The sequence below is a fragment of the Pristis pectinata genome, chromosome 1 (genome assembly GCF_009764475.1).
Source record: "Pristis pectinata isolate sPriPec2 chromosome 1, sPriPec2.1.pri, whole genome shotgun sequence".
Lineage (NCBI taxonomy): Eukaryota > Metazoa > Chordata > Chondrichthyes > Rhinopristiformes > Pristidae > Pristis > Pristis pectinata.
Window position 1 is genome coordinate 118,666,302 of NC_067405.1, and position 25,752 is coordinate 118,692,053.

The 25,752-nt window shown below is 37.6% G+C and overlaps 1 protein-coding gene across 1 annotated transcript in view; it reads right to left on the reverse strand.

Moving 5' to 3' along the window:
* Nucleotides 1-364: 364 nt before the first annotated feature.
* The window catches only part of tdrd9 (tudor domain containing 9), a 67,342-nt gene continuing 41,954 nt past the window's right edge, over nucleotides 365-25,752 (reverse strand). The window contains 18 exon segments of the mRNA XM_052017528.1: nucleotides 365-567; nucleotides 3,884-3,956; nucleotides 5,772-5,884; nucleotides 8,278-8,416; nucleotides 8,807-8,903; nucleotides 10,083-10,192; nucleotides 13,029-13,099; nucleotides 13,212-13,373; nucleotides 15,256-15,289; nucleotides 15,291-15,508; nucleotides 16,515-16,567; nucleotides 16,570-16,603; nucleotides 20,059-20,268; nucleotides 20,809-20,926; nucleotides 23,576-23,654; nucleotides 23,657-23,700; nucleotides 23,856-23,956; nucleotides 25,532-25,639. Coding sequence (XP_051873488.1) covers nucleotides 481-567; nucleotides 3,884-3,956; nucleotides 5,772-5,884; nucleotides 8,278-8,416; nucleotides 8,807-8,903; nucleotides 10,083-10,192; nucleotides 13,029-13,099; nucleotides 13,212-13,373; nucleotides 15,256-15,289; nucleotides 15,291-15,508; nucleotides 16,515-16,567; nucleotides 16,570-16,603; nucleotides 20,059-20,268; nucleotides 20,809-20,926; nucleotides 23,576-23,654; nucleotides 23,657-23,700; nucleotides 23,856-23,956; nucleotides 25,532-25,639 — 1,851 coding nt within the window. The 3' untranslated portion in view covers nucleotides 365-480.

Sequence of the window (25,752 nt, forward strand, 5' to 3'; positions counted from 1 at the left end):
AAATGATGTTACAACCAGTAAAATATTTTTATCTATTTTATGCAGCAATGCCATAGCTGCCCACTCTTTGCAAATATTAACAAGAAGTGAAATTATAGTTACAATTGCTCACAAAAAAAACTTTTTCCTGTGTAATAAATTTTATGCTTAATTAACATGTAATTGTTTTCAGTACCTACCATATCATCAATTCTTCATGCATTAGTAATAAAACAGAAATGGAAGACAAAACTAAATAGCTACAACATGAAAGTATACTTGCAATTTTTAAAGAAGTAATTTGTACTTAAGTATCTTACAATCCAGAATTCAACTGTTTTATTATTTCTTTTGCTCCATAAGCTATAATAGTCTCTTTCAAAGCAGTCACTCAAACTTGCACAGTAGACAAGAAACATTATTCATTTCTCTGTATTTAATTAGCTTCATTCTTTCTTAACTCAGAATTGCTGACCATTACCCCATCTTTAGAATGACGGTCTAAGGATTCAGGAGTACCAAGGAATGCAAGTGGTACAGAACATTTTTGCTTTCTTCCCTGGAATAGCTCAAAAGTTCCGGATCCACCTAAAGGAACAAAAATAGTTTAGCCACAATAAACTGGAAAATGTCAGAAATACTCAGCAAATCAGGAAGCATCTGTGGAGAGAGAGGAAAAAGAGTTAATGTTTTAGGTTAATGATCTCTCATCAGTATTTTGCTTTTGATTATTTAAACTGCATATTTATTAGGATTCCATCGAGTCAGGGTCTTACAGCATGGAAAGAGGCCCTCCTGCCCAACTCCTGTGTAGCTAGTCCTATCTGCCCATGTTTGGCCCACAGCCCTCTAAACCCCTCCTATCCATGTACTTATCTAGGTGGCTTTTAAAAGGTTGCTAATGTGCCTGTCTCAACCACGATTTCTGTCAGCTCATTCCAAATACGCATTACGCTTCATGTGAAGCTGCTGCCCGGGATGTCCCTTTTAAATTTCTTGCCTCTGATCTTAAACCTATGCCTTCTTGTTTTCAGCACCTCTTCCCTGGGCAAAAGACTATGCGCTTCCACCCTGTCTATGCCCCTCAATCTTATATACCTCTATCAGGTCACACCTCAATCTCCTACATTCCAGGGAATGAAGTCCTAATCTACGCAACCTCTCCTTGTAACTCAGCCCCCCGCACCCCACCCCAAGTCCAAGCAACATCCTGGTAAATCTCTTCTGCTCTCTTTCTGGTTTAATAACATCCTTCCTATAACCAGGTGACCAAAACTGTACAGAATACTCCAAGTGAGGCCTCCCCATCATCTTGTACATCTGCCACATTACTTCTGAACTCTTGTACTTAATGCCCTGACTGAGGAAGGCCAACATGCCAAATGCCTTCTTCACCACCTTATCTACCCGAGATGCTGCTTTCAGTGAACTATGCACTTGCTCTCCTAGGCCGCTCTGTTCCATTACACTTCCCAGGGCCCTACCATTCACTGTACAAGTCCTACCCTGGTTTGATCTCCTAAAATGCAATACCTCACATTTATCTGGATTGAAAGCAATTTGCCGATCCTCAGCTCACATACCTAGCTGATCAAGATCCCCTGTATTTTTTTTTCTATAACCTCCTACACTGCCTACAACACTAGCTATTTTAGTATCATCTGCAAACTTACTAACCAGGCCTTGTGCATTTACATCCAAATCGTTTATATAAATTACAAAGGTCCCAGAACCGACCCCTGTGGCACACCACTAGACACAGGCCTCTTGCCCAAGATACAACTGTCAACCATCACCCCTTGCTTCCTAGCATTGAGCAAATTATGAATCCAATCACTTATCTCCCCCTGGATCCCATGCGATCTAACTTTGCAAACTAGCCTGCCTTGAGGGACCTAATAAAAGGCCTTGGTAAGGTCCGTATAGACAAGATCTACTGCCCTACCCTCATCTACCCTCTTGGTTACCTCCCTGAAGAACGCCAAGAGATTTGTCAGACACGACTTCCAACGCACAAAACAGTGCTGTCTGTCCTGAATCAGACCCCATATTTCCAAATGTCAGTAGATCCTGGCCTCCAAATCCCTTCCAGCAATTTACCCACCACTGATGTCAGACTCACCAGCCTGTAGTTTCCTGGCTTGTTTTGCTACCCAGTCAAACAAAGGAGCAAAGGGATGTCATGATTAAATGATTATTGAACCATTGTGTCTTTTATTCTCCCACTCTAGTCTTACTCTTTCATCTGCACATAGTGCAATATTACTCCTAATCAGCCTGATAATGAAGATCCAAGATTTAAGATGTCTGTGTTCTTGAAAAAAAATTGTAATGCAAGAATGGTTTTCATCATCCTGTTGCTTCAATCACATCTCTTTCTAAAACCCTTCAGAGCAAATTAAATATTGTTTAAAGACTGTTTATGGAGTAATTGACCATTTCTGTAATTTCCAAAATTTGTCTGGATGAACAGATATCGTTTCAAAAAATGTTCTAGGAAGTTGCTAGTAGGGCCTTCAGAGATTCACTGATCTGCAAAGGCAATCCTAACATGGTACTATTTGGTGAAATTGTTATTTTCTACTCAACTTAAAATGAAATACCTGTCCCACTGGGGGACACCCTAGAATACAGTACAGTAGGAACATAAGATCTAGCATTATGAAACGAAGATCTTTTCCCCTCTATCTATTAGCCTGGAAATAGACAGACACGTAGCATAAGAAAAATTAGCCTAACAGCTTACAGCATTCTGAAAAGTAGTACATTGTACAAAGTATCCAGAAATACATTCACAATAGGATAAGGTACAACACATTCACACACCCATAACATCAACTGAAGAGGGAATTAAACATTTAAAATGTATTACAATGCATCTTTAAAAGTTAATACCCTTGGTTTCCAATTTTTAAAACCTCTTCTCTCGCTGGTAAAGCAGCCAATGTACTCAAAGACCCCACCCACCCCGGCCATTCTTTCTTCTCCCCCCTCCCATTGGGCAGAAGATACAAAAGGTTGAAATCATGTACCACCAGGCTCAAGGATAGCTTCTATCCCACTGTTAAGACTCTTGAACAGTCCCCAAGTAGGACAAGATTGACTTGACCTCACAATCTACCTCATTATGGCCTTGCACCTTATTGCCTACCTGCATTTTCTCTGTAGCTAACACCTTATCTTGCATTCTGTTATCGTGTTCCCTTGTACTACCTCAATGCACTGTTGCAATGAAATGATCTGTATGGATGGCATGCAAAACAAATTTTTCCCCCACTGTACCTCGATACATGTGACAAGAATAAACCAACTTACAAATTTTGGTTTAACTGTATAAAATATCAAATTATATGATTTCAATGGCAGATTAATCAAAGGGTAGCATCCAAGCAGTTATTCTTTCAATGAAGAAATCTCCTACAGTAAAAATTAACCAAAAGCACAAGAACAAATTTGAAATTAAACACTCAATAGTTCAATGCCTTGTCCAACATGGATCTACTCCAGTGTGACTTGGAGACCCAGGCATTTTAAAACAGTGGCTGAGAATTCAGTTATGTAGACTGGCTGGCTTTCTCCATTTATTTATGAGGGATTTTGTTATTCAAATATTCTCTCTCATTTTTCTCATTCTATCTCCTGAAAAGCAAAGGGTCTGTGGTAATTTCTGCTATCAATACAACCAGAGTTCTCTATGAACAGCAAATATAAGGCATCAAAGTGCAAACAAAGGAAATCACAAATAGAAAAGGATCTTGGATTCTTTAGCACTGCCCTTGACATCCCAGCTGGTATGAGAACTCGAAAGGTAACAAGACAACAACTGAAATTTAAACATTTTTACCAGCATTTTATGATGCAGTTACCTTTTAGGGATAAGTTGCAAGCATGAAAACACAACTACCTGATTCCACTGGTATGGTCTTTCAAAATATCGAGGTATGATAGTTTCTCTAGGTTTCCTTCCAATAAATATGCTGTAAATAAATTAAGAATTTGTCAGAATATAACTTTCTATTTTTCTGACACCAGTTAACACGGCAAATATGTTCAACAGAGAAAGACAAAACAAGACTTGTTAGTCACATGTACATCAAAACACACAGTGAAATGCATCTTTTGCATAGAGTGCTCTGGGGGCAGCCTGCAAGTGTCGCCACGCTTCTGGCACCAACAGAGCATGCCCACAACTTCCTAACCCGTACGTCTTTGGAATATGGGAAGAAACTGGAGCACCCGGAGGAAACCTACGCAGTCACAGAGAAAACATACAAACTCCTTACAGACAGCGGTCAGAATTGAACCTGGGTCACTGGCGCTGTAATAGCATTATGCTCACTGCTACACTACCGTGCCCGAGGGCATCTACATTACATGACAATTCCATACCAAGTCCCCAGGTGTACAGAACCATTCACTACAAAGTTTGTGGTACAGGAGTTATGGGACAAGCTCCAGAAAAGGAGGTCATCTTAACAACTTTAAACCCTTACAATCAGGAATAAATTTCAGAAGTTAAAATTGTAACCAAAATGATTGGAGACCAAACATCAAAATTAATTTTTCCTTGAAAGGGCAAACTCAGCCATGAAAAAAAATGTCAAAGAATTAGGAACCAACTAAACAAAAACAACTAAAGGATTACTTCAACAAAACCAGAAATGGGTTATGGGATGGAAATTATTGCAGTACAACCATCTGCATTCAAAAACAAATGTACCACATCCTTTGCTGATAATGTAAAAAAGCTAAATCATATCCTTCCCATTTGAAAACTAAGAACAATCACCAAACATATTCATTGTCAAACCACCTCTTCCACTTATTTTTCATCTCTGATTTTGGCTTCTCTTTCTTCATTTCCCCAATTCCTGTTGCCAATTAAATGCAGCACACGATAAAACATATCAGACAACGACTTGGCCTAACAACTATACTTATTTACTAATCACGACTGATTCAAACAACTCAAAGATTCAATATGTAAATTCAAACAAGACTCAGTGACTCTTCAGTTTACTTTCACAACTTCCAAAACTGACTACTTGTATTCAGATATTGCCCACTCTTGATGAACCTGGCTGGGGTTCGATCTTGGCAAGTTCTTCTCGGAGTCCCTGACTCAGGGTCATATTCTTCAGTGGTTGGTCTTCGGAATCACTTCAGTTGGTCATCTCGTAAGGAGACCTTTTATACATTTCTTCACATACCTCCCATACTTTGCTTAATTCTTTATTGCCTTTAAACAGCCTTAATTCCAATGCTTATCCATCCTTCCAAATCCTGGTAGGATACTTCACATCATTCTGGCTGCTACATTCTTCTACTCCTCTTCCACATCCTTTAGTTTCTTTCATTCTTCTGTTCCTCCCAAATTTAATGGAGTCAAAATGATTGGATATCAAACATTGACATTGACTTTTCCCCCCCCAAAAGGAATAAATCCAAACAATGATATCTCATGTTTCCTTTCTTCCAGTCACCATCACAGCTAACAAATCCTTCGCTACATTCCACTGATATTCTGAAGATTTGCAAGTTGAGTTACTAACCAAATATTACATAATGGTTGACAAGCTTCAAAGTATTCAATTCATTTTACAACTTTAGAATTTGGTTATAATGCATCAAAGGTAAAGCTGAACACTCAAAACTGTGACTCAAGTATTTAACTCATTTGCAAAGGCTCAATACTTAAGCCTGGTCACTTCTTTGTCCTTTGCATTGTATAACTAATAGGTCACCCTGGATATTAGTAGCACATTAAATAACAGAAATTCCACAGGCCTTACTCTAACAGTCTGAGGCGAGCTTCATTTTGCAGTTTGCGTATTTTTTCTTGGTTCCTTGAACGCAGGAGTCCATCACAAACTAAATTGTTTATGGTGCTCCGCAACAGATTGATCTAGAAAAAACAAAAACCATGGCATAATTTTTGTGCATTTTCATGATTACAATGATTTTATTATATTTCAACAAAAGCACAGTTAAATTGGTCAGAATGCAAATCAATTCTTGCAAATCCAAGAAAGACACCTAGGCTGCAAAGTATGCATCCGTTAACTCAAAAGATACAAATTGCATACGAAGGATCTACCAGCTTCTCTGGATAACAAAAAAAACTTAATTGAAGATTTCAGCTTAAGATGTCCTTTCTTAATAATCCAACATTTGTAACTTGTATGATTCATTCCAAACTGTTTTTTTTTGAACCAGAGTTTATTTATACCTTCAGACCTTGAGGCAACAAACCTTATACATTTATTTTTTAATGAGATCAGAGGTGTACATAATATTTGAAAATGCTTGATTTTTAAATAGTCTTTGAACTTCAGTGGTTATAAAATTTACTTCCTTCTCAACTCCCCTCCAGAAATATTGTATGCCAAAAACTGCAAATCAGCAAGTTTTCTCACTATAACACACAGGAATGATTTAGTGGGAAAAAAAAACACCTCAAGGCATTGTCAATGTAGCATTAGTTATATATCCATAACAAAATATCCTCACTTCTAAAGCCAGCATTAAATTTATTAAATCATACAAAAAACCTCAACCAAAATCTGAAATTATAATTTACATTTCCATATCATCCATCACCAACCTTTCAGCTAATTGTGGCATTTTACCTTTGTATTTAGTACATCCACCGAATTTGTGTTATAATTTTCTTCATTAAAAGTGATATCAAATACTTTAAAGTGAATTTCAGCTCTCAGGATCAAGTGATTTTTCCAATGTCACAAACAAACTTTACTACTGTGAACTTATGGTCATTGGAATGAGAGGATCAAATGCAATATATCCAGATTTACCAATTATACAAAGCTGCAGAGCAGTGTGAGCTATGAGCACAGGTTAGTAACAATATGGCAGGAAGAATATAAAGTGGAGAAAAATGTGAAGTCATGCACTTAAGATAAATATCTATTGTTTTCTACATGATGTCCAGAGGGGCTTGGGTGTCTTTGCACATAAATCACTGAAGGTTAACAGCAGGTACAACAAGCAATCAGGAAGGCAAACAGTATGATGATCTTTATTGCAAATAGATTTAAAAGTAGAAATCTCTTGCTCCAATTATATAGGTACTGGTGAAACGGTGTTTGGAATATTGTAGACAGGTCCAGTCTCCCAAACTATGGAAAGATAAACTTACAACAGGAGTGCAGCAAAGGTTTACCAGATTCATTTCTAGGATAGCAGAATTTAGAATGGGGGTGATCTCATTGAAATGTATAAAATTCTTAAAAGGACTTGTTAATATTTATGCAGCAAAGATGTTTCCCCTAGCAAGTATGTCTTGAACTTGGGGCTTACAGTCTTAAATTAAAAGGTTGTGTATTCAGAACAGCGATGACAGGAAAATTTCTTTACCCAGAGAATAGTGATTCTTTGGAATTCTCCATTCAAGAGAGCTATGGAGGTTTTATTGCTGGATGCATTCAAGGCAGAGGTTGATTGTTAGATTGTTAACACTGGGTAAACAATAAGCCATGAAATTACTGGATAGTGAAGCGTGCACAAAGGACCACAGCCTTCTCCAGCTTCTTTTTATATTCTTATTTTGCTAATTTGTTATTGTTATAGCTAAAACAGAATTTTTAAATTGCTTAATACAAACAACCGCCCACATTATTGGGGTGGGGGGGGGAGGGGGAGGGAGCGGAAGAGTTGCATTGTATTTCTAGAAAACAGTTGGTATCACAATTTCCTGCAACACAAAGCCACGTCATTTGTGTGCTTCAAAAAAAATGCAATTGAATAAAAGTGTTCATTTACTTTCTTTCACATAAATTCTATGAGGGAAATTTTATTCTGTACCTCAAAGTTTTGGGTAGTGATACGTGAATCCTGTAAGGATGCATTTCCGTTACCTGAACAGCTGTAATGCAGGGGTTGCCTGTACTTACCAAGGCAGTAAAACAAATAAATGGAAATTTCAAATCATTAATTTGTGGACATTCAATTTCTTTTCTCTTCACAGTCTTGTATAATTTATGTTCGATGTATTGTCCGAATCCACGTGCCTACGATACTTCCATTGTACCTGTACCTCACCGTACTTGTGCTCATGCACATGACAATAAACTTGAATTGAAGTGGAAGCCATTTACAATTTAACTACTTAATGGCATTTAAGTAGTTAATTTGGCATGGTGAGAATACAACTTTCACGTTCTATTGATGTGGTACCAGTAAGTGATGACAACATAGGTCTGTCATCTATTTAAAATTTTCATCACTATTTAGCTGTGGAATAAGTTTCTTACAGTTCATAAAGTAATATAACATTACCTCCAAAATGTCATTAACATCAAAATGTACATCAAATACAACTTCCAGATCATGTTCTTCCAATAGAGGGGCACTAGTAATTGGATTCCAACCTAAACCACACAAAGCACCTGTGTAACTTTTTTTCAATCTGTCAGTCCTGAAGAGAGAACACAGAATGGAGAATTATTAACATGCAAAAAAAGGGAGAAAAAGTTCACCCTCTCTACCCAAAAGTATAATCAGTTTGGTACTATCACATATTTAAGCTTGGCTAGTGAAATACTTGCTCTTACCAAATGTGTTCAAGTGAAGTAAGCAATTCAGGGTAAGGATATGCATTGTATAAGGTAACACAAGAATACCTATTGTTTTAAATTCAGTATTTGAGATCTCAAAAGGTCAAACACTAGTGCTAGTGAAACGCGAGTGGTTCAATTCAACACTCCAGTTTAAGAAAGGTAAATAGATAATATCAAGTGAAAAGAAGGAAACTCAGGAGAAAAATATAGACATTTAATACAATCCTCTTGCAGATTTTCACATGCACCTCAGTTCTATGACTGGTGCAAATATCATACATATTAGAGCTGGTAACCCATGGATATTTGGCATCAATGTAGTTTCTCTCACAATTATAGTTGAGCCTGCAAAATCAGAAATAGAAAACAAATGTTACATGTTGACTACCAAATAAGTTGACTCAACCCACTATTTTTCTTCAAAATATTTTACTAAGAAAATTACATTTGTAAATAAAACAAATTCAAAAGGTGGCTCATGAAGGTATTTGATGGTGCAATGCACTATTTTTTTTAAATCTGGGATTCTGGTACCAATCCAGTCGAAAAACAATTCATTTTACTCCTGTAGGTGTTAGACAGAAATCAGTACCAGTCCAGGCAGTTGTAAGTGGATGCATTCCTCCGGATATGGTTTTAAGGTGGGTGCACTTGTACATGAACAATGCAAAGGCCAGGTTAAAAGTGAAACTAGTAATTGCATACCAAAAGTCAATTATAAAGAAATACCATTAGTTTGGCATTAATGGTATGGAAATGATGTCTGCCTTACTAATCACATTAGGGTTTGTCTCAAACCTTTCTGCCTTTGGGCAGCTACTGGTTGTATTTTCAAGTGGCCTTGGACCAACAGACAGAGAATGTAAGATTCCTGGGTGTAAACTGCACACATACATGGCTTAAACACAATTTAGTATCCCACCAAAACACGTGCCTGCTCAACCTGGTTACTGAGCTCTCACACCAAGTATGTTGATTCCACTGCAAAGTTCTGTTTGATGATTCTGGGCAGGAGCTACTAAAGAACCGATTTAAGCAAAGGTGGAGTTTCATAACAGTCTCAGGACCCAAGTTATGATCAATGGCATGGAATTGGGGAGATGGAGCCATGCTCTGCCCCATTTACGGCAAATGAGTGAGACTTCGTAGACATTTAGGTCCAAGCAAAATGCATTGCAATTGGTGGCACTGATGCAGAGCAAACACATCATATACACGATTTCCCAAATGGCCTCCATCCATGTTCAAATCTTTTTGTTCTGATACACTACACGTTCTGTGTTACATCATTTATAATTTAGGCCAATTATGCTCACCAATCTTACTCAGTGTGGGGGATCCAGTTCCATCTGCAGGATTTAATTTTCCAACTTACTGAAATGATTTGATGCACAGATGTGATGAAAGTAACACCCAACTTGAACTTTGAGACTACACCAATTTTTCCTCTATAGAGGTAATAATAACTCAAACAGATAAATCATATCTGTTAAATTATGCTTTGTCTAAAACAGCTTTTAGTACCTGAGGTATTTACAGACACTGATGCACCAACCAATATCCTCTGGTGAACATCTTCAGGGGCATTATTCAGAGCTATTGAATTTATACTCTCCCTCTCAATCCAAACATTCCTAGGCAAAATTAAAAATTGAACAGTTTGAAAGAATTAAGTTAGTTGTACTTAAACAAAAAAAAATCCTTCTAAGTGTATGCAGCTTTTTAACCAGCCAAATTTCAAATTATTCTGGAATACACTGAAGTCTGTTAGCTTCCATTTAAAACAGGCATTGCTCAAAGACTATCAACAATGTGTGACTGGATATTCTATCAGATGAAGAATTAAAAGAACAAGAAAGTACAAGTTTTACATCATGCATTTCATGACCTCAGTACATCTTAGAGCTTTTTAGTCAATTAAATACTTTCTGAAGTGTAGTCACTGTGGAAATGTATAGCAAAGTCCCACAAAGCAGAATGAGACAAATATGAAATTGGATGTCTTGACTGATAAGGGATATATTTTGGTCAAGCATCCAGGGAGAATTCCAGGGTTCTTCAAGTGTCACGGGCCCTTCCACAAGCTGATCTTGTCCATAGGATTTATTTTCTACTACTGTAACTACATTCCCCCAAAACTGTTGACCATCCAGTATCCTTTCCTATATGCTAATAAGGCTAATGGTACTTCACCTCAAGCAATGCCCCTGCTTCCCCCTCCCCCACTTCCCCCCCACCTACTTACACTCTGCTGACAGCAATGCTCATTAAAACACTTAACTCAACCTCTCCTCCTTTGCAAAAACGTCATGTCCAACCCTCTCCTAAATCCTTCATGTTGTGTGGCTTTCCAAATCCATGCCCATCAAACTAAGAGCTACTAATATGACTCTCTCAAATAAGGTTTCTTCTGCTGCTGCAGTACCAAAGCAGCTCTCACTAACAACATCAGAAGTGTTTATAATAAACGTGACCTATCCTTTCTCATGGTCTACCTTTAACCTTCCACATGGTAGACTATCATTTGCTAATAACTCAGCTGGGTGGGGCCACTCTTCCCAATTGCATTCTTATCCATCTAGTTGTAGGTAGATAATAGAGTGCAAGGGCTTCTTCCTCCTTTGCTGGTATAATTATGATGGCCCCCTTCTGTGTTAGAAAAAAGTACTTTCTTCAGCTACATACTAGGAAGTCTAAAGCTCTGGTTTGCAATCTGCACCATAACCTCCGTTTCTAAGCTCCATTTTCCTTACAATTGTCTGAAACTGAAAGAAACTGTTGGCAAATAATATCTAACTAGGTTTTATATTTGACCTGGAGAAAAAATTTCAGACCACTGCTAAACTAAGACTAGCTATTTTATGTCCAATTCATCACCCAACTCCAACCTGGCCTTGGCTCATCTGTTGATGAAACTGTTATTCAGGCATCTGTTACCCCAAGACATCTCTATTTAATCTACTCCTAGCCAGTCTCCACCATTCTATCTGCTAAACCCAAGGACTTAACTGCATTTGAACTTGCTTAAACAGTATAGGTCAACAAGCACAGGGTGATGATCAACGGAGTTTGATGCAAAATCAGTTTTAAAATTTTCATCCCCGTTTCCAAATCTCTCCATGGCCTTTCTCCTTCTCAGCTTAAATCTCCTTTCACCCTCTTGCCTCCTGAGTAATCTGCCCTTAACTTTTTTTCTTTTTCAATCTTTTTATTAATTTTCAAATTAATACAGATTAATACATAATAACATTGGTAATTATACACGTAATACAAAGAGATCGGGAGGACAATCATGACATATATAGTCATAAAGAATAAAATATATATTCTAGGCCCCACGGTTTCTTGGTAAACGGATATATTACAAAAAAAATCAAAAGGAGAAAGAAAAAGATTATATATATAAAAAACCCAAATCGAAAAAAAAATTGTAAGTAATAAAATGAAACAAACTGAAAAAAGTTTGAAAAGGAAAAAAAACTGGACTGATATTTCTCGATGAACAAAAGAGCATTATTATGTCGTCAACTCCGCTCCTCTAAGTTCAAAGATTATTGAAAAGAGATCTATATCATATGAAAATATTGAATGAATGGACTCCAAACTTCCTCAAATTTAAGCAAAGAATCAACAGTGCCACTCCTAATTTTTTTCTAAGTTTAAACATGACAGTTTGAGAAAACCATTGAAAAGTGGTGGGAGATATTGGATCCTTCCACTTAAACAAATGGATCACTGGCCATTAATGTAACAAAGGCAATCATACGACAAGCAGCAGCAGATAAGCAGCCAGATTCCATCATTGGTAGCCCAAAAATTGTAGTGATTGGATGAGGCTGTAAACCAATATTCAATACAGTTGAAACAATGTTAAAAATATCTTTCCAATATTTTTCCAAAAGAGGACAGGACCAAAACATGTGTGTCAGGGAAGCCACCTCTGAATTACATCTATCACATATAGGATTTATATGGTGATAAAAACGGGCTAACTTGTCCTTTGACATATGGGTCCTATGAACCACCTTAAATTGTATCAGAGAGTGTCGCTCTTAACTTATTCTAACTCCTTGATCATCCCCATACATAACTACTGGCAGCTATAATTACAGCTTTAAATTTTGTAGTTACTTCAATAAACCACTCCACTCTTTTCTTTCCTTTCTCCTTTGGTTATCTACCCTAATAATGTGGCTTGACAATAGTTTTTGTTGGATAACACTCTTGTTAAGTGTCTTGGAATCTTTGGCTACATACAGGGTTGATGTTAATAAGGCAGATGCTTTCTTGTATTGATAGTGCAAACCCTGTGTACAGTCAATTTCAATTTCTTAGGAATTACTTACAATAAAATAAAGTGAAATTCTTCACTAATAGCTATTAATGTTCTATTCTCTAAGTACAAAAAATGACATGTAGGTTCTATGGCAAAAGATTTGTATACTAGAAATTTTTTTTATTTTTCTTTACCTGAACCTGGACATTGCAGTCATACTATAAAACTTGGTCTGATAGGGATTAAAGGGACCATGCAAATAGACCTATGTTAGAAGACAATCAAGTCAGTAAATAGTAAACTTTGCAGGAATACTTTAAGTTTGAGAAGCAATTCATACTAAGTAACTACTTGCAATAAAATGGCAATCATTTAACCTTTGCACTTGGAAAATCCAGTTTTGTAGTTGAGAAAGTTTTTACTAATGCCTGAATTAGCTTCCAGTCTTCCTCTTTCTGAGTCCATGTAGCTTGTTGATTTAAACCCAACTTTTTCTGGAGAGGAGACTGTAACAAGGTTTTCAGTTGCTCGTGACTTAACTAGGCAAAAATATACATAGATGTTAAAATACAGGCGGACATAAACAATGTTATTCTAGAGAAGTCAGTTGCTCTTACACAATAAGCAAAGTAAAGACAGCTTTCAGTTTATAAGATTTGATGATACAGTACGTGAGGTGATCCATGCAAACTGGAAACATGCCAGAACCTTTCTTGTGCCAAGTTAACTCTGAGCCAAGGATATACTTGTATACTGTAGGCAGCCTCAGCATACTTCTGGTAAAGGAAGAAAAACTGGTTCCTAGTTGTTATTCAAGCTGGATGTCTAGTCAGGACTTGACAGATGGAGTGGTGCTACTCACACCCATCTCCAGCACATATCCCTCATACATATTCTTGGAAAAATACAAGAGGAATGTCAAAAACCCATGGAATCAGAGACCACTAAGTAAACAGTACTTATGTATTGCAAAGGCAAAACTGTTCAGTTAGTTACTTCCTAATGTGATGAAAGTTATTGCAGATTATTACAATTCAAATATATACAAAAAAGTTACAAAACAGAATAATGAACAGCCACTTACATTTATATTAGTAGAAATCTCCTGTGGTTCCACTTGTAAATTAGGCAACATAGTGCTTAATATCACTGATATGTATTCTGTTAAACTGGAAATTTTTGCCTTTAACTACATAAAATTATTCACTTTTAAACATATCGGCAATGGGTTCACAAAGGAAAATTCACCAAATATGCTTTCTTTTGGAAAGTTGAGTAGTGATGATCACGAAAGAACATGGTGCTATAGAAGGTGACGGAAACACCTCTTTCCAGAGATGCTGCCTGACCACCTGAGTATTTACAGCATTTTCCGCTGCTATTTCATATTTCTGCACCTGCTTTTTTTTTTTGCATCTCAGCAGTTGAACTGCAACCCAAAATGTTATTCAACCTTTAAAATGTTTAGTAGCCTCTTTATCTGATATGAAGTGTAAAAACACGAACATAAAAAGCTGATGCTAATACACCAATTTATTTTGCTCCACCCTTCTTCTCTGCACTCAATTCCCACTTTTACCAAGGTTCAGGATTAAAACACTGACCATTTTTGACTTAAATGAGAAGTAATTTCTTTAACTGAGGGGTTCTTAATCTTAGGAATGCAATGATCCAAAGGACTGTGCATGCTCCATTAAGATAAGATCTCTATTAGTCACATGTACATCGAAACACACAGTGAAATACATCTTTTGCGTAGTGATTTTTGGGGGGGGCAGCCTGCAAGTGTCGCCACAATTCCGGCGCCAATATAGCACGCCCATAACTTCCTAACCTGTACGTCTTTGGTTATGGGAGGAAACCGGAGCACCCGGAGGAAACCCACACAGACAATATTGAGATTGACGAGACTTTTTGATTATTATGAACAATCGGATGGGAACAAAAAAAATATTGAGGTAGAAGACCAGCCACAATGTTACTGAATGGCAGAGCAAGCTCGAGCCTGCATAGCTTGAATATATTCCATGATTCTGCAAAGATAATTATAGCACCTGTCTACCCAACCAAAGCCTGGCAAGGCCCAATTATATAGTTTGCATTGGGCATCAAAAAGGGAAATTATAAGGTCTTAAGCTCAGGTCAGGCATGAATTGCTGTGGTGAAGTCTGGTTCAGGTCAGATTTTAATTTTTATACTTCAGTAGACCCCTTGTTAACTATATGCATTAGATTAGTTGTTGAATTGAAAGGGAACTGAAACATGAAACTGTAGTTTGCAATTTAACCCAAGCCTTTTAGGGTCAACAGGGATGGAGGGTTAGTTAGCTGAATTAAACTAAATCCAATTGTTATTAAATCAGAAAGTTAGTTTCTATGTTACAAGTTGTTATTATTCAGCTATATAAAGCAATCACTATACCTTCGATTCATACGTCTCCTCAGCTGTTCAGCAAACCTTCACTAATGAGGATTTCTCGCACATTACAGTTGGGCTTGGAAGTCTGTAAGCTAAGGTCTACCCGTAGCACATTGTGCACAATGGAGTAAACTTTCACAAGTAGCACACAGTTTTCACAAGGTGCTGAATTTCTCCTGGCCTTCGTGCTCCACTGATCTCCAGATATCATGGAATATGCAGATGGCCTCATGTTGCAGATTTGGCATTGTAGGGCCTAAACAGAACATTTGTTAATGTTATTGAATACAAGACTTCCACTATTGCAACTTTTTATATAGCAAGCTAATATTTCACAGGGAATAAATCAATGACTTTATCATTCACTACTAAATGAAATACATGAAAGCTGGTTTCTAGTTTAGGAGTCAAAAAATGCCTTTTTAAAAGAAACTATTAACAACACCAAGCAGACAAGAGATTTGAACCTTGTAGAGGCTACTCTGATCAGAAGCCAGCAGTGAAGGGAACATTTAAAAGTAGTGAAATCTTCTGTTTAAAAAGTTACATTACTATGAGGCCTCTAAACATCCAACCATCCTGTTGTTGCTCTGCTGATATTATTGTCTCTATTTAATTTAATTCCATAACAAGTCACCTTAACCTGATGTTTACAGAAGGAAGAAAACAAAAGAGAAAACCTGATATCAATATTGTTAACTACTCAACGATTCCCTTCAGAGTATTCAAGTCCAAGTCCAATAGTCCCTGCTGGAAATGAAGTAAGAATCCTCACCTACTCTCGAAACCCAGGAATGCCAATAACAATTTTAATATCCCAAACACCCAATAAATAACATAGACTGTAGACTGAATTTGGTTGGCATTAATCAGCGACTCGCTGATAAACAATGAGCAGCAAGAGATCATTCACCCTTTTTTAAAAAACAAATATCGCAACATATTCTCAAACAATACTAAAGTCATTTTGTAGATGGCTATGCTCACTGAATTGGCTCAGCATTAGCTTTTAATGCTTTGTCCACATATTTGCTTGGAATATTTTTTGAATGCCAGATCCATAATCTCTTAAACCTTTGTAATGTCCTTGTGCATTTTGGATGAAGTTTAAAATCTTGTTTGAATTAATTGTATGATCTCAAATAAATAAACCCACTGAAGGTGAAATATAAACTATTAAAGGAATAGTACATATCTTAAGGATAATTCACATTTTCAACAACATCCTGAGCAAAAGGTAATAAATAACCTGCTGAATTTACCTGAAAAGGCAACTCCAAAAGGTTATGTGGAATATTCCGCAAAGATCTGTAGCAACTCTTGCTGTATTTCCATAATCCATGAAGAATACCTATGAAGAAATTTGCAAAAATATATCATCCCGAACTTTAAATTAGTATAAATGATAACTCTCGGAATGGTAGTAGACCTGCTGTCACACAGCTCCATGACTCGGGTTCAATCCTGACCCCTGGTGCTGTCTGTGTGGTGTTTGCAAATACTCCCATGACTGGGTTTCCCCAGAGCTCTGGTTACCTCCCACATTGATCTACCAACCTGTACATCTTCTCAATTGACTGCTGTAAATTGTCCCAAGTGTATAGTGATAGAATCTATACACTTGGGACAATTTACAGAGGGAAATATGGTGACAATAAATTGGGATTAGTGCAAATGGGTGCTTGATAGTCAGCACAGACTCTGTGGGCCATGTGGTATGACTACGAAGCACTTCATTGAGATGGTGGTTTATAAAGGTAAACTGGTTATCAAGTAATCCAAATTCCAGTCAATGAAATAGGGTGGACTAATTCCACCCGCTTTGAATGAGCAAGTTCCAATCACTGGCAACGCTCACTAAGCAACCTTACCCTCTTGATCTATAAGTTTTAATAAAGGAACTGAGTTGTATGAAATGGATTCATTTTATCTTACACATGTATTGAGAATATAGTATCATATTTACAGCAATTATTTTTAAATTGGTAGATGGCAAGCTAGCTACTCAATGCTACTTTCTACCAGGAAGATGATAATTAAAATGCAACTCTGATCCACTAAAAGCAGATATTGGCACAGCTCCTCTGCACTTTGATTTTGTGTAGTCCGGCACAAAATCAGAGTGCAAAGGAGAAATGCAAGTACCTGCTTTCTAACATCGCCAGCTGTCCCACCTTTGCAAGGCTATCTCGTAGCAAAATAGAAAGATAAAATAATTGGGCGAGTCATGGGGAGATGAGCATGCATTACTTTGGAATTGAGAATGATTTATATAGACCATTGGTAATTTCAATTATCTTAAGAATTGTAAACATATATTAAAATAAACTAGCTGACCTCAGTGACTTTCTCACCACAATTGCTTGAAACCCTCCAGCAACGATAACAGTTATCAGATAATGAACATAAACAGAAAAAGACAAAACACCATACAAGGTTGCCCAAGAAATATTAGCAACAACAACATACAGCTTGTGTTTCATGCAAAGTAAATCGATACAAGTTGATTTTAAAGCATGGTTACCACAAAAAAATTGCACACATTTATTAAATATCCACATCTAAAAAAAGTGACTTGTTTGTAATAATGAATGTGGAATTATGAGAAACCTTCCACTACATTAACTTAAAATGTGTTATTTACAAATATTCAAGAAAGAATAAAATTTGCATTTATGCTGCATCTTTCATATCCCAAATTAAATGTCAAAGTACTTTCCAGCTGGTTCCTTATTTCCTAGATAAAGCTGTTTATTTAAGAAAAAACATGGCCAATTTTATTCATTCATGAATGTTGTTATTGCTCACAAGGCCAGCATTCAATGAATACTATTAATTTGCCTTAGCAACATAGTTATGAACCAGCTTCGTAGACTGATGCAGTTTATGTGCAAGATCTTTTGCTCTGCAGCTGAGTAACATGTCAAGATTTTGACTTGGTAATAAGAATGACAATATACTTCCATAACAGAAATTCATGTCCCACTTCAACAGCCTCCAACCACCACAATCATCTTCCTTTCAGTTATGTATGGCACCAGATAGTGGAGTTTATTTCCTTCAATACAACAATGGATCTTGTCAATGTTCCTTGAAACTACATTTAGTCAAATGTTGCCATGATGTCAAGAGCAATAACTCTTGTATCACCTCCATAAATCATCTTTTTTTCCTGTTTTTTGGATCAAGGATCTAATAAGATCCACAGCACCTTGGTCCTGATACGACCCAGACAATGCGTTAGTGAGTAGGTCACTGGTGGTTATACACTGCTTGATAGCACAGTTGACACCTTCCTTCACCTCGCTAATAGTTAAGAGTAGATTGATTTGGCAGTATTTAGCTAGTTTGGATTGGCCTGCTTTTAGTAGAAAGGATGTAACTGGGCAATTTTTACATATTATATAGAATTATGTCAGCAGTGTAGTAAAATGAGAATAAATTGGCTGGAGCTTCAGCTAGCTCTGGTGAATGTCTGCAGGAATAAAGTCGTACAGTCTGTCCTATTGCCTATGCTGTACCTAGTGGCCTCAGTTTTCTTAATAACATGTAGAGTGAACAAAATTGGCTGAAGGCAGACCTCTGTAATGGTAGGGACCTTAGGAGGAGGCAAGTGGATTAACCTCCTGGTAGGTCTGACTGAAAGTGGTTCTAAGTATTTTAGCTCAATGTTCACACCAAGATGTTGATTTCCAGCAATGTTGAGGATGAGAATATCCATGGAGCTCTTTCTCCAGCTAATCATTTAATTGTCCAGTACCTTATCCCTGATTGCAGTGGGGCATCAGAGTACTATTCTGATCTGCTCAAAGTATGATCGGTTAACTCTGCTCATAGTATGCAATGCAAAAATACTGCTTGATGTATTTTACCGGGTTAGCATCACACCTTTGGCCACAGAAGACATGTGGAAACACAACAAGGCTCCTGGATTGATGGGAATGGTATTGAGGCACAAGGTGAGAGATTGTAAACAGAGTGCCACTCTGCTGCTGCTGATAGTCTTCAGAGCCATATGGATGCCCAGTTTTGAAATGTTAGATCTCCTCTGAGCATATTCCATTTAGCAAAATGATAATGCCACATGAGACTTTAATGTAAAGCCAGGAATGCGTCTCCACAACATCAGTTCAATCCTACCTATACAGTATCGCCATGTGAATCTGATTCCTGGGTAGGAGGTCAGCAGTTTTCACTTACATTGTTTCTCTTCCCAGCTGTCATAGACCCAGTTTGGTAGACAAATCCTTTAGGTCTCAGCCAGTCAACTCAGTGTTGGTACTCCCAATCCACTCTTGATGTGGCAAATGATGACCCCCACATGGAGTACATTTTGTGTCTTTGCTACTCATGTAGTGTTCCTTCTGAACAGTATTTAACACAAAGGAGTATTGATTCATCAGCTGATGGGAGACACTAAATGGCAATGAACTGGTTTCCTTGGTGGGGCAAGATATATCCAAGGTATGTACATGGGAGAGTCTGAATGTTCCAACTTGCGTCACAAAACCAGAACCGTTTATGTTGGTTAAGAGAAATGTTTGCAGAGGCATCTGGTCTTTATTTCTGATCTTGACGTTTTATTTAAAGTAGAGAGCAGTCACTGTTTGGCACTTCCATCAAAAGATGACACCGCCAATTGTGGGGTACTAAATCAGGTCTAGGTTAAACAGGGCTGACACAAAGACTTCTGATCTGCAAGTGTAAGTTCCCCACCATCCAAACTATGTTAATATCTAAAAATGCACTGTTGTTAATATTTCACAAGGAGAGAGAGAAAAAAATCTTTCCAGGTCAAACTCTTACCTCAGCTGAATCACCTGATACTTGCAAGACTTTGGCTCTGTAGTAATGGGTTTCACTACAGTCTGTGAATGGTGCAAGACAAAAATCTGGACATGGTTCCACAATCAGTGGTGTTAATGTCAGCTGCTTAATTTCAGTCATCAGTTTGCCTAGTGTGTGCAAGCTCTCACCATCTGTTCTATAACCCCAGAAATGTCCAACTTCGACAACCTGAAAAGAGAAAAAAAAATTCATAACTTAATCAATAAAGAACATTAATAGACAACTGAGACTCACAAAATTACTGTACATTTGTGCAAAGATGTTTTATTGTGGCACTAATTGGCAAAACAAACATGAATTTTAGTTATTCTAAGTCTCATAAAACCAAAAAATCCAGATGCTTGAATAAAAACAGAAAATATACAACAGGTCAGACATCATTGGTTAACATTTCAGATCGATAATATTTCATCAGCAATCTCAAAATTTCTGTGCCATTGCAAAAGCAAAATCAATAGATATTATGTCCATATAAACCTATTAAAACCTCAATTCTAATCATGCCGTACCATTGCAAGCTAGAACCATAAAATTTTATAGCACAGTCCACTGTTTTGTGCTAATTCTTTGCTAGTGCAGTCAAAAACTAACCTCTCTGTCTCTCTCCCCTTAATGCTTTGTATCTATTATTTATCCTCGAGTTTTCCTGACCCAACCAATTATCACAGACTCAACAATTCCTTTCATGTTCAGATTTCTTTTTATTACCTCAGTGACATTCATGGTGAAAAATTGTGGAACAGGATCACATGGCAATTCCAAAGGACCTCTTGACTTTTCCTCAGGCATTAGCTGAACAGCCCAATTTTGATAGTCCACGCACAATCTGTATTAGAGAGATAACCAGCTGCATTGTGACCGACTCTCAACATCTTAATGGTAATGGGATAAGCAACAAATACTCAAATGCTATTCCTTCTCACATTTTTACTTCAAGTACAAAGAGTAAGAATTGTGTCAAAACTAGTTCTGATGGTCCATTAATTTAAGTATCAAGACAGTTGCCTTGAAATTCTTTTATTCCTGAACTGAAGCAACAGCCTAGCATTGTGTGGTTCACCCATATCAACTTCCCATCATTTCTGCTCCTCCTTCACTTTATTCCTGCTCCCATAACCCCCAACTTCCCTACTATCCTAATTACCCCCCACAACCAGCTTCCTTTCACTCTTGTTCCACCATCTACCCCCTCCCAGTGCAGTTACAAAGAATATCCAAGAGGGCCTGACAGGAATAGGGATAGAGAAAAATCCAGTAATCACTGCAGAGTACAACAAGGACTGAAACTATACAGGAGGACTGTGATAAGGGGAGGACTGTGTTAGGGGAGCATACACAAGAAGGCTGATGCAAATGTACGACCGAATGCTCGGCATGCTGGCCTGCCTCACATAGCACAATAATGGAAATAGTATAATGGAGGAGTCCATCTTCCACATGGTGCAGAAGTTCATGCAGAGCCAGAAGTGCATATTTCCATTTTGGAAGTGAAACATAGTTCTGTGCCAGGCAACGATAATACTTCCACTGCTTGATAGTGCAGGTTTTAATTCCAGAGATACAGACAGAGGCCATTCAAAGCTCCACTTTCTTTCACAGAAACAGACTGCTGTCATGAGAATAGAGAGATGCATTTCCCATCTACTGCCACCCCCCCCCCTCAAAACACCAGCCCCCACCCATCTGAGCAGAAAAAATTGCCATGCTTCATGATCAAAAGGATGCTGCTTGGGAAAATACTACTGGTCTGTGTAAGAAGAGCCAATGACCAGAACACCTTTTGCAGACATTTGTTTTGTTGGATTTGCTTGTTCTGGCATGGGTCTGGGGTGGCGGGTGGGGTTCAGAAGCAGTTGTAGAATCTGAGTTGCAGAAGATACGCAACTATTGTCTGCGATACCCTGAAAGCCCTTATAGTACTGTGGAGCGCGATTGCCATCTTTCTTTAAGATGTCACCGATTTTCCTCCCATCACCAGTTTACTCCTCTGTCTCAAAGCCAGTTCCTCAGACTGCACCTTCTCATAGTTTGATGTTGCAGTCATAAGCCATTCTTTCCAAAGCAGGAACTCATCTGCTGTCTAAGTGAAGAAATGCAGCCTTCCAGCAGTCATAGAACTGGAGTCAATGTTCAGAATCAGTCAGGCAAGCAAACTGAATTAAGATGCAATTAATAAAGATGATGAACTAGAATGTTTGGTTATTATTAAGTACTATGTTTCATTTTTATGTAAAATTTTCTGACATTGAAATTAAAAATCTTTACTTCAAATCATTCACAAATCATGAATTCACAGGTGGATACAAATGAAGTAAAGCTGGACTCTCATGAGAGATGAATCAATGCATTCTACAGTGCTTGCCTTTATTGCAACTTTGATAAATCGCTTGGTTAAGATTTTGTCTTTGATGTCTGTGTCTTTTCCAAGTCTTTCACTCTGGAGCAATCCCTGCTCCGAAGAACATATTCCTATAATTCTGCTTGGTACAGTACTCCCATTTATGGTGGAACATTTTAACACAATTAGTTTCCTATCATAATTATGCTGCAGGCAACCTAATACTATGCAATTTCAAACTATTCCATCTCCTTATTTAACAAGAAATTTAATGTTACAGTAAAACAAGGCTTGTCTGTAGATCAAGCAAGGAATCTGAATTTTCCAGATTTATTGCTTCAATTTCATCTTGCTCTCATTCTGAAGTTTTTTTTTAAGAAAAGATGTTTCTGGTAAAAGTGAATTTTATTCAATAGCAGATTGGTGAAGAAGGTGTTTAGCATGCTTGCCTTCATTGGTCAGGGCACCAAGTATAAAAGTTGAGATGTCATGTTACAGCGGTACAAAATGCTGATGAGACTGCACTTGGAGTACAGTGCGCAGTTCTGGTCACCTAGCTACAAGAAAGGATGTCATTAACTTTGAAAGGGTGCAGAAAAGATTCACAAGGATGTTTCCAGGACTGTAGGACTTGAGTTCCAAGTAGAGACTGGATAGGCTGGGGCCTTTTTTTTCCCCTATGGAGCTCAGGAGGCTGCGAGGTGATATTATAGAGGTAGATAACATCGTGACGAGCATAGGTATGGTGAACGGTCATCATCTTTTTCACCAGGGTAGAGGAGTCTAAAGCTAGAGGGCATAGTTTTAAGGTGAAAGTGAAAAGGTTTATAGGAGACCCAAGGGTCAAGTTTTTCCTCCACACAGGTGGTAGGAATATGGTACGAACTGCCAGAGGAAGTGGTAGAGCAGAGTACAATTACCAATGTTTAAAGACATTTAGACAGATACATGGAATAAGAGAGATTTAGAGGGATACAGGCCAACAAAGGCAAATGGGACTAGTTCAAGCAGGGAATTTGGTTGGCATGGATGATTTGAGCCAAAAGGCCCATTTCCATGCTGTATAACTCCATGAATAAGATATTACCTTGGGTTTCGTAAGTTTGCACTACGTTGTCCTTGAATCAAACTGTTCAAATCTCTTCCACAGGATGAATATTCAACTGCAGGGGAATACGTTGCTGGCCATCTTTCAATGCCATGTATACTGCAGGTGAATCTCAGTTCTCTTTATTGGATTTTGCACAAATTCAACAAAGCCCCTATCGTTGATAAGGAGAAGTATTATGTTAAGAGTTAGGATTTTGGGCAAGGAAGCATTCTGTACATTGGGATGATTAAAATGAAACTTAAATTATTGAGGTGACATTCATATGAAATATGTTAATGATGTTTCAGCAGACCAAAAACAACTTACTTAGATCCCTCAAATGAAATAGCTCTGACTTGTCCGCACTGCCTGAACAGAGACTGTAGCTGCTTATAGTACAGGAATCCATAAGGTGGCACATTCCTCACCTACAACAAAAGGGAACCAAAGTTCAGTTTCACAAACATGGTAGCTCAGGTATTCAATTCAGAAAGCATTTCATTAATGATACAAACCAGACTTGGAATGCTTTGGTATATTTTACTCATCTATAACAGCTTGTAAGAGATGAGGAATGGGTAATCTGTGCATCTAACATCTCTGTAACTCAAGAAAAGTGAGATAAAGTACAACAACCCATCACAGCCCCAGTGCATTAACCCAATAGAGGGAACAAGCCTAATCTGCCCTAATTAGCTGGACTATAGAATATGATGGTAGTGTTAGCAAAGTCCATAGGATATGCAAGGGGTGTTCTAATCTTAGAAAGGCAACATTACCCAAATGGTTTAGATGCTAAAGAGCATCCATGGTAGCCAAAAATCAGGTCTTAGACTACAAGATGCCACCTTGGTTTCAGAGTTGTAGTCTACAGGAGGAGGTGCTGCTTGAAAGACCATTCTAGAGTAATTACTACTCAAGTTGCCTCTAGCCTCCATTTAAGAGTCTGCACGACAATTTAAACAGATCCTACTTGGTACAATGCCCTCTAATAGATAATAGGGAATAAACACTTCATGGCAGAAAGCAACAGGATTGCAAGATGGACTCCCTCTCTTATTGCAGGTTCAGAATATCCTCCTGTTCTGGATTTCCACAAGGCCTCCAAGTGTCATATCCTCAGTAAATCTGTAGTGTGCTTCTGTAGATCAGTCATCAAAATCAATGCTTTTGATTGAGCAGATGAGGGGCATCTATACTTCTTCACAAAAATTGCATCCAATTAGTGTTTAAGTGCCATATCTGCAGGTCCCATCAGTACAGACAGGCAAATTCAAATTATGGTAATCACCATTAACGACCAACATTGCATTCTCTGATCAGACCTTGAAAGAAGCATGCTTTATTAGTGTAGCACCCAGTGAAGATCAACTTCATCCTTTCTCCAAAGTAATTGTTCAAGACTTTTATACTAATTAAAATTTATTGCATTGTAAAAGTACATACTATATGTAGTTAACTCTAAATAAAAACAGAAGATACCAGAAACACTCAGCAGATAAGTCAGCATTTGTAGAGAGGAAGAGTAATATTTCAAGTCAATGACTCTCCATCAGTTCTGATGAATGGTCATCAACCTGAAATGTTAAATCTGTTTTCCTCTCCACGGATATTCCCTGATCCATTAATTATTTCTAGCAATATCTGGTTTTATTTCAGATTTTTAGCATCTACAGCCCTTTGCCTTTTCACTTATAGTTATAACTGGTTCTTTTATCCCTATTTCACTCTGTGCAATTGTCAAATAAACAAATTCTGATATTCTTATCTTGATTATCTTTGCTTATTTTACTTGCCATACATGATGTAAAAAAAATTTCACATTTAAAAAGGGGTTTCTCTTTTAAAATAAAAATGGAATGGATAAATACTTGGGACATCCTTTACATACATCGACTAAAACACAGCATTGAATTCAACAGCTTTCTCAAAATATATCAAATGTACAACTATCTGTTCATGCTGGGATACAGGGACATTCTCCTGAATTAACAGCTACATACCACTACTGTGGCTTTTGAATCTTTTCCAGCTATGTCTTTCATAGCAACTTCTTCAGACATTGGACCAAATGTGAAATAGTTGGGATAAAAAGCACCAGCCAGCACAACCTGTGGAGACAATAACATTGCCAAAATAAAAACAGCTTGCCCTAAATTTCATTAAAGACAGTCAGTATAGTTATACAAACAGAAACAGAAATCTCAAGTGCATAGAAACAGCT